This window comes from Myotis nattereri, assembly GCF_964212035.1.
Source record: "Myotis nattereri genome assembly, chromosome: 19".
Taxonomy (NCBI): domain Eukaryota; kingdom Metazoa; phylum Chordata; class Mammalia; order Chiroptera; family Vespertilionidae; genus Myotis; species Myotis nattereri.
The window spans coordinates 22,118,476-22,127,622 of NC_138095.1; the positions used below are offsets into that span (position 1 = coordinate 22,118,476).

At 51.5% G+C, this 9,147-nt stretch overlaps 1 protein-coding gene across 1 annotated transcript; it reads right to left on the reverse strand.

Annotated features, from left to right (window-relative positions):
* Window positions 1-244: 244 nt before the first annotated feature.
* FICD (FIC domain protein adenylyltransferase) lies at window positions 245-8,722 on the reverse strand. The gene is made up of 3 exons (XM_081113945.1): window positions 8,680-8,722; window positions 6,534-6,894; window positions 245-2,944 (listed from the first exon to the last, which is right to left on the reverse strand). The coding sequence occupies exons 2-3, from the start codon at window positions 6,832-6,834 to the stop codon at window positions 1,869-1,871; spliced, it is 1,377 nt and encodes a 458-aa protein (XP_080970071.1). The 5' UTR covers window positions 6,835-6,894; window positions 8,680-8,722; the 3' UTR covers window positions 245-1,868.
* Window positions 8,723-9,147: the final 425 nt, after the last annotated feature.

The following is a 9,147-nucleotide window of genomic DNA, read 5'->3' on the forward strand; positions in this document are numbered from 1 at the left end:
TGCATTCAAATATGGGCGTGTTTTGAAATTTGCATACCTTGCTTTACCTAACAGATGTGTAAGTAGAACTTTTAAGTCAAAGTGACTATGGGATTTGACTTACAAATCTTTTCAGCTGTGATGTGTCTTCAGCTTTAAACTTCATAAAGAATAGGGCTGAAGTCCTGACACAATCCCTCCTGCATCCTTCTGACAAATGGGACCATTTCTTGAAAAAGAACAAAGTCGTCTCAGGCATTTATTTAATACAATAAAATACTTTATTAGAATCAGTTATTTGTTAAAATAATATCCTTCACATATAGCTAAAGTGCCAATTTCTATAGCAAAAGCAAGCACTTCCATCAGGCTTCCTTGGTGAGCTTATAAAATCAAGACAATAGATTTAAGGTTAAGAAATACCTTATGGCAGCATACAAGTATGAAAATATTTTTATAAAGGTCTGAATAACTATCACCTTGGGGCCATGTCATACATCTTTATACTTATTTTCCAGAAAACCATTCTGAATGTGCTTGTTAAACAATTAAATAACTATAAACTAAACACCTGCTACATAAGAGCAGTGCCCTCATTACTACCAGGATCTGAATTCTCAAATCAGACATTATGTTCTCACCGACATTCAAAGTGCAGCACCGGGTTAGACATCATGGCTCTGCCCCTGGAACGGGAAGCAGAGGTTTCTGGCCATTCTCACTAATTAGCAGCAGTTTTATTGGCACCTGGGCCGTATGTGATTGAAAGAGAAGATTCTACTTCATAGAATGACAGCTTGCCCATATGACATAAAACACAGTTGTTAGGCAAGTAAGGCCACTCCAAGGCAATCTATTCTGCTTCCCCCGGGGGGATGCAGGGCCTACAGGGGCTGTGGGAGGTGGGGGCAGGGGAACAAGTGCTGTGGTCAAAGGGTTTTTGTGGTTTAGCACAAACTGGTGCTCTAATTCACTATCAAGATGCTCTTTTGGTGTTGATGTGGCATCTGATTTAACATCTACCAATAGAAGACGTTAAACTCAGGGGGGTGAGGGCAGACTCGCCCGACTGCACAATACCTGGTTGGCAGCAGGATTCAGCTGTTTGGTGAAAGCCCAGGGAACTTTCAGACTAACATCTGGTCTGAGTTGCTGCAAATGAAGTGAGAGAAACATCAACAGAAAAACCAGGGTGGCCATTCCCCTATTAATTAGAAAAATAGTCTTAATATGGAAAAACACCCTGACACTAGAGTTTGCAAACTATGGCTCTTCCCTGAAATAAGCAAGGTACCGAACTAGAAATGTCAACACTCGCTGCTTTCGTTTTGTATCTCAGAAGTTCGCCCTCCCAGTAAGAATTAGTCACAACACCAATCTTTGTAGGGAAGCAAACATCTCTAAGCAAGCAAGCTTTCAATCATTTCTCAAAACTGGGACCAGGTTTTCCCCGGGAGTGCTGGCCTCCAGGCAGTCTCCGAGGAAGACCCGGCGGACTCGTCCTGTCTCTGGACCTCGCCCCAGTGTTGGCCTCTCCTTACCTTAGTGCAAATTCTGCTCCAGAACTGGTCTGTCACGCAAGGAGCCCTGGTGCCCCAATGCCTGCTGGGACCACCACAAGAATGGGCTGCCAGCACAGATGGCAGACACATTTACTGGCTCAAAAGAAGAAAATAAATAACTTGGCTGAATTATAAGTTATCTTAGAGACAAGGCTTAATAACTTAGTTATTTTCTTTAACTAAAAAAAACATTTGGAGGTAAAGAACGTTTAAGTTCCTTATCTGTTTCCTTTTGTTTTGGAGACGACAAGGTTTCTAGAAATGCTAAGTTTTGATTTTTTTTTCTCCCCCTGGAAACCTTCTGTCACCAAGGGAAGATGTAGAGGGTTAAGGTTTCACAGGTAGCGTCTCCTTGAACCCTGAGTGATTGGGTTTGGCCTCTGGCAGTGCCACTGGGTACTCTGTTGTGGCAAAGAGCAGGGTGTCCAGGGTGGTCTCCGTACACTTGGCAATGAAGCGAATGAATGGCCTCACGTCGCCTTCATTGGCGACTTCCAGTACGTGGTAGTACTCAGATCTCTGCTCCTTGCGGATGGTGATGGGTGGGTAGCCCGCCTGCATTAGGATGAGGTTCATCAGCAGGCGTGAGGTCCTTCCATTGCCGTCAATGAAAGGGTGGATGTAAACGAGTTTATAATGGGCCAAGGCTGCAAACTCCACTGGGTGCAGATTCATAGCGTCCTCGGAGTTGAGCCACTGTATGAACTCTTGCATCTGCTTTTCCACATCTTGAGGATGGGGAGGGATGTGGTGTCCCACAAGGACCTGTGTTGTCCGAAACCTGCCGGCTTCCACGGGATCCACGTAACCCAGCACGCGCCTGTGGATCTCCAGGATGTCGCTGATGGTGACGGACCCCATGCGGGAAACCAACGTGGTGTTGACGTACTTCATGGCCGCGTGCATGCCAATGACCTCGTTCTGCTCCTCCAGGCTTTTCCCCGGCACCGCGTAGCGGGTCTCCAGGATGTGCCTGATTTCCGAGAGGGTGAGGGTGTTGCCCTCGATGGCAACCGTGTGGTAGATGTGATGGTAGTACGTTTCCTCCATGACCCTCTGCAGCGCGGAGCTGCCCTTGGGGATGGACATGACCTTCCTCACTTTGTCGTCGATGATGCTGAAGTACCTCTGGTCGATCTCCTCCACCAGCGGCAGCGTCCGGTCCCGGCTGATCAGCGCTTTCTCGTGGTAGGGCGAGATGGTCAACGCTCTGGTGTACAAGTAGTCTGCCTGGATGATGTCCTTTTCCTCTTCGGAGAAGATGCCAAACTCGGTGAGCGCATCCACCGAGTCTGGGTCCATGCTCAGGGCGTGCAAGAAGAGCTTGTGGGCCTTCTTCCGCTTGCCCTGGCGTTTCATTTCCAGGGCTTGGTGCAGAGCTGCTTTGGCTTCCAACCTAGTGGCTAGAAAAGAGCCAAAGGAGCATTAGCAGGGAGGGCAGGAGTGGCCAAGGACACTGAGGTGACCTGTCAGGGGAAGACATGGCCTTGGGGTTGTTCTAGGCAGGCTGCTCATGCCCAGTGCCACTGCACGTAATGGACCACTGCACGTATGGATGCGGAGGTTTTCCATTTGTCCCCAGAGCCATTCTCTGCACCCCACGAGGTATTACCTGGCCCCCTGCCTTCCAACTGCCATATTGAGTGGCTGTAATCCTGGGGCCACAACTCCCATCACTGGGCTCTCCCTGCATCTTCTCCAGCTCTTGGCTGTTCTGGTGATCCATCTGATGGTGCCTCTGCCTCTAGGCCAGGCTGGGAATAACCCCCCACTGGTGCTAGCTCCCTAGGCCTCCCCGGACCCTTTAATTCCCTTCATCTTCAGCCACACCTGCTTGACATCTAGTCTTCCTCCCACCGTCCCCCAACACCCCACTCCCCACCCTCCTGAAACCCAGTATCAGTATCAGCCACACACACTGGGCTTCTTTTAGTTCCTCAAGTGCCCCAGGCTCTCCTACCCTCTGGTCTCCGCTGGAGCACTCTCCCCTCACAACTGTTCCACTGGGTCACTCCTGCTTACACTTGGTCTCAGCTTGGGCACCTCCTCCTCCAGGGAGCCTTCCTGGTGTGCTCCTGTGACCCCTTCGCTCCCCCATCACCACATGGTGGCGCTGTACCTGTCACCTGTCTGCTTATATAGGCTGGCTGGGAGGCCAGGGCTGACTTCTTCACTGTGATGCCCGTGCCCTGCCCACAGGACATGGTAGACACTAAACATCTATCCCAGTGGCTCTCAACCTGGGCTGCACATTAGAATCACCTGGGAACCTTTTTAAAATCCTGATTTCTGGGCCTCAGAAGAGAGTAATGTCAGGACCGTGGGGGAGTGAGAGGACTCCATTGCTTCTCCCATATAATGTACAAAAAACCACTAACTCAACAAAGGATCACCCACTCAACACACATGCACCTAAAGATCCACGCACAGGAACAGCCGAGGACGGGGAGTAGGGGAGGTGGGACAGAGGAAGGACAGGGACGGAGACGGAGTTCAGTGTCCACTGTGGCTCCAGCGAGTGAGGTAGGTAGAGATGGAGAAGTGTGTGCAGCCTGCAGTGTAAGGGGCAGGGCAGGTTCCCTCCAGGAAAGGACATCTCCCTTCCCCGCTCCCCGTCCAGGCTAAGCCAGGTAGCGGTAGCTGGGAAGTCTTAACACAGTGGTGCCCACAGCCTCTGCCGCGGGTGGGGGGCGGTGTGTGTGTGTGTGGGGGGGACTGAGCTGTGAGGCCGCAAACTTGTCTCCCCTGCCCCAGACACCCTGGCAGAACCCGGGAAAGGAAGCTGGGAAATGAAAGTCCCGGCATCCCAACAGTTTGGGGATGAGGCAGAAGTGCAGAGCGGGCGTCATCTACACAGCATGGTGCTGGCAGGAAAACACAGACCAATGGAGCCGGATTGAGAGTCCAGAAATAAGCCCACACATACAGGGTATCCCCCCAAAATATATACACACAACGTTTGTGATTCCATTACACTTTGAAAATGAAATGTGTTTTCATAAACACTGCCTTTATGATTATGCCAAGTGTGTATGCATTTTGGGGGGACACCCTATATATATATATGGACAACTAATTTTTGTAAAAGAAGCCAAAACATACACTGGAGGGAAGGAAAGTCTCTCCAATAAATGACACTGGGAAGACTAGAAAGCCACATGCCAAAGAATGAAACTGCTATCTGAGACCATACACAAAACGTAACTAAAGTGGATTAAAGACTTGAATATAAGACCTGAAACAATAAAATACAGTCAAACCTCGGTTCTCGAATGTCTCTCATCTCGAATAATTTGGTTTCCAACCAGTTGTTCACAGAAAAAGTCTTGGTTTTCTACCTGACAACCCTTCCGTGCTGATACCGCAGCATGACAAAAAGCACCTCTTAAGCAACGAAGGAGAGAATGCTTTTGTTGCTGGCGAAATGGACAGTCAGCACAATTCCAAAACATAAAGAGGCCATAACAGGGCTGATGTGTTAAAGTGCTCACAGAACAACCAGGCCATTGAACAGGTAGAGAAACTTGTTAACTGGATAAATGAGAAGCAGGTGGTAACAGCATTGTGGAGGCAGTGGTATAGTTTAAGGCTAGTAGGGGGTGATTTGATAAATTTAAGAAAAGTATTTACAGATTAAACAGTCCATTAGATATGTACTGTATATAAGAAAGGTAAAACGGAATCATTTGGGGATCTGGAACAGACAATTCAATTTCTAATGGGGAAAAATGATTCCGTTTTCGAACAACTCGCTTCTCAAGCACCTTCTGGAACTAACTGAGTTCGAGAACAGAGGTTCTACTTATATACAAAAAATATGGGCACTAAACTTATAGACCTTGGTCTCAGGGGTTTCTGTGAACTTGACCCCAATGGTAAGGGAAGTAAAATCAAATAAAGTGAATGGTACTGCAGCAAACCAAAAAGCTGCACAGCAAAAGAAACCACAAAAACAAAAGGCAACCAGCCGAATGGGAGACGATATTTACAAATCACACCCCTAATAACGGGCTAACATGCAAACTATATAAAGAACTCATACAATTCAACAACAACAAACACCTGGATTAAAACATGGGCAGAGGACCTGAATAGACGTTTTCCAAGGAAGACATAAGAGAGCCAACAGATACATGAAAGGATGCTCAACATCACTAGTTATAAGGGAAACGCAAATCAAAACTACAAGATACCATCTCACACCTGTTAACAGTGGCTATTACCAAAAAGAAGAAATAAAAGAGTTGTAGAGGGTGTGGAGAGGGAGCCCTCTCCTGCTGGCGGGACTATAAGCTCGTGCTGCCACTATGGAAACCAGTATGGAAAGTCCTCAAAAAATTATGAATAGAGCTACCATATGACCCAGCAATCCCTCTTCTGGGAATCTACCCAAAAAATTTGAAAACAACTTATTCACAGATATTTGTAGCCCTATGTTCACTGCTGCATTATTCACAATGGCCAAGACATGGAAACAGCCCAAGTGTCCTTTGACGGATGAGTGGGTAAAGATATGGTACATACATACAATACATACATACTTAACCGTAAAAAAAGATGAAATATTGCCATTTGCCATAGCATGGAGGGATCTTGAGAGTATCATGCTGAGTGAATATCAGATGGAAAAGGACAAGAACTGTATAAATTCGCTCATATGTGGGATATAAAACAAAAAGCAACAAATGAACAAACAAAAACTCATACAGACAAGAGAATGGTGGTTCCCAAAGGGGAAGGGGAGGTGGGAGGACGAAGAGGGTGAAGGGGGTCAAATACATGGTGACAAAGAGACCAGACTGTGGGTGGGGAGCACACAACCGAACATACAGATGTCTTATCATTCATTGTACACCGGAAGTTTATGTTATTAACCAATGTTTCCCCAATAAATATAATTTAAAAGTGTGAACAACATAAATGATAACAGATAAATAAAATATGGCACAATCCAAAAAACCAAGAGCCGGGGAGACGGCCACTCTGTCTTACCTGGGGAGGACGTGGCCTTGACCACCAGCAGGGCGGCGTCCTTGGAGGTGACGCTGAGTTCCGTGGATGGGCTGGTGCATCGGCTGACGGCATGCTGGGCCCTGTCCCACCTGCTCCTGAGCAGGGAGAAGCCTTTGAGCACGGCCAGACACTGCTCCTCCATGGCCCCCAGCGGCAGCAGCAGGGCCAGCAGGGACCCCAGCGCCATGCTCAGCAGCATCACCCACAGGAAGCGGCCCCAGATGGGGCCCCATTTTGGTTCAGCCACGGCCACCACCGAAGCCATCGGCATGAGTGTCATCTGGGCTCAGGGGTGCGCCCCTTGCACATACCCACAGTCGTCGGAGAGAGAGAGCCGGATCTGAAAGGAACCAAGAGTTGGAGGAGATGAGCCAGGGGAGCCGATACGTTTAGGACATGTTCCTGTCTCCGCGAGGGCTTGGAGACCCCACACTTCTTAACTCACTATGACCAGGGGGTGGGGGCAAGCAAGGAGTGGGTATCAATGGGGAGGGGCCAGTCTGGAAAGCAAGGCTGCAGTTGCCTAGCATTTATTAAGCACCTGCTGTGTACCAAGCACGAAGGACCTACACATACCCCCCTGCCATCCACAACAGGAGCTGATGCTACTGTCACCCCCCTCTCCAGGCGAGGAGACAGGCTCAGAGAGGTCAAGTGTCTCCTGCCCGGAGTCACCCAGTGAGCCAGTGGCAGCCTTAGGGCTTGAACTCAGCACCCCCTGGCTCTAAAGTCTCCCCCCTCCATCGCAAATCCTTTTGTGCTGAGCGTCTACGACAGTGGTTCTCAACCTTGGCTGCACATTAGAATCACCTGGGAATCTTTTTTTAAAACCCTGATTTCTGGGCCTCATCCTCCAGAAATTCGGTTTCTTGGTTACTAATGTTGTGGCCTCACCCCATAACAAAGAAACAGAATTTCCGGAGGATGAGGCCCAGAAATCAGGATTTTAAAAAGATTCCCAGGTGATTCTAATGTGCAGCCCAGGTTGAGAACCACTGGTCTAGGAAAAAAAATAGTACACACACACACACACACACACACACACACATCCAGATTGGCTAAGCCAGTTCTGAGGTCCATCCTTTTCCATCAGCACCGCTGGTGGCCTGATTTACTGCCGAAAGGCCCGCCACCTCTCCCGCCCTTACCCTGGTATCAGCCGCAATGCCAATCCCCTCTCCGGCCTGCCTTCCTTTACTGGCGTGTCCCCCCGAGACGGTGGGGTCCCCGCCTAGAGTTTGGGAAGCCAAGCATCTCAAAAAGAACTCTGGGTGAGGGCCAGAGCGAGTGACCCCTGGCCCTCTGTGCCAGGGGCTTGTGGTTGGGGCTGGCGTGGGGGGGGCGGGGGGGCAGGGGGGCAGGGATGCAAGCACCAGGAGGCTAACAATAAGCATTTATTGGGCAACTATGGAGAGCTGAGCACGGAGCTGAGCGCTAGCCACGCACGGGGCCACAAGCCTCAGTCCCTGGAGGAGGAAAGCTGGCCAGCTCCATTTTCCAGAAGGAAACAAGCCACAGGCAGGGTAGGCCAACCCCCAGAAGGCCCACAGGGAGGGGGTACATCGAGGCTCCGGGAGCCGAGCCCAGGTGCGTCTGGCAGCAGGTGCCGGGCTTCCCCTCTCCTGTGTCCACCCCCAGGGCCCGTGCACCTGCCCCGGCTGCTCCCGGGCCTCCACGATGAAGGGGGCTCATTAGGTTTCTGGTCGCTTCGGGCTGTAAGTCTAAGGGAGCAACCTGGCTCCATAATGGGACATCAGAAATGGCTTGGGACGCGCTCTAATGGGGGGACGGAGACGGCGTGGGTCCCTGCTTCGTCCGGGTGGTCTGCGCCCGCTCCCCGAGCGACCGGCTCCTCGGCGGGGCTGCAGTTCGCCGGGGACCCGGCTGAGCGCCAGGAGGTGGCTGTGCGCTCCCGGAGGCGCGCATTCCTCACCCCCCGCGACGCCAGGGAGGGGAAACCGAGGCCCGGAGAGGGAAGTGGACTGGACTAAGGTCATTCTGGGGAGCCGCCCCTTTCCGCACCGCTCACCCCTCCCACCACCCCCCCAGGGCTCTCGGCCCTGCCGCAGCCTTCCCCGCTCCATCCTTCCAAGGCCCTCGGGCTCGCCCCCTCCTCACCGCGCACCTCGGCCAGGCACCTCTGCCGCCGCCTCCTTCCCGGCGTTCTCAGGCTCCGCGGCGCGAACTCGCAGGACCTCCTCCGCCGCCGGCCTTCTGGCCCCGCCCTCTCCGGCTCGCCATTGGTCGGCCCGTCACGCTCCTCACCGCGGGTTGGCTCCCTTCACTGGTCCGGCCCTCGCACTTCCGGGTTCTCGCGTTGACGTCGGCTTCCCGGGAAAGACTCGCCGTGGGCCACTCTCATTGGCTGGCTTCTGCGTAGCTCTTGAGCCCGCCGTAGCCAATCAACAACAGGAGAGGCGGGACCTGGGAGACGGCGCGAGCAGCAGGTGCAGAGAACACCGCGCGGATGCGGGTTTGGGCACGCTAGGTGCAGGAGCGGGAGCTCGGAAACTCGCAACCCCGCCCGCATCTCCCCCGGCCTCAGTTTCCTTAGGTGTGATATGAGGATGCTGATGACTTGCACCTCTCCGCC

Excerpts from the sequence above, each read along its gene's own strand:
- FICD (XM_081113945.1), bottom strand. The coding sequence starts at position 6,834 with ATGACACTCATGCCGATGGCTTCGGTGGTGGCCGTGGCTGAACCAAAA. Across the intron at positions 2,945-6,533 it reads CAAGGCCACGTCCTCCCCAG|CCACTAGGTTGGAAGCCAAA; the intron begins GTAAGACAGAGT and ends GCTCTTTTCTAG.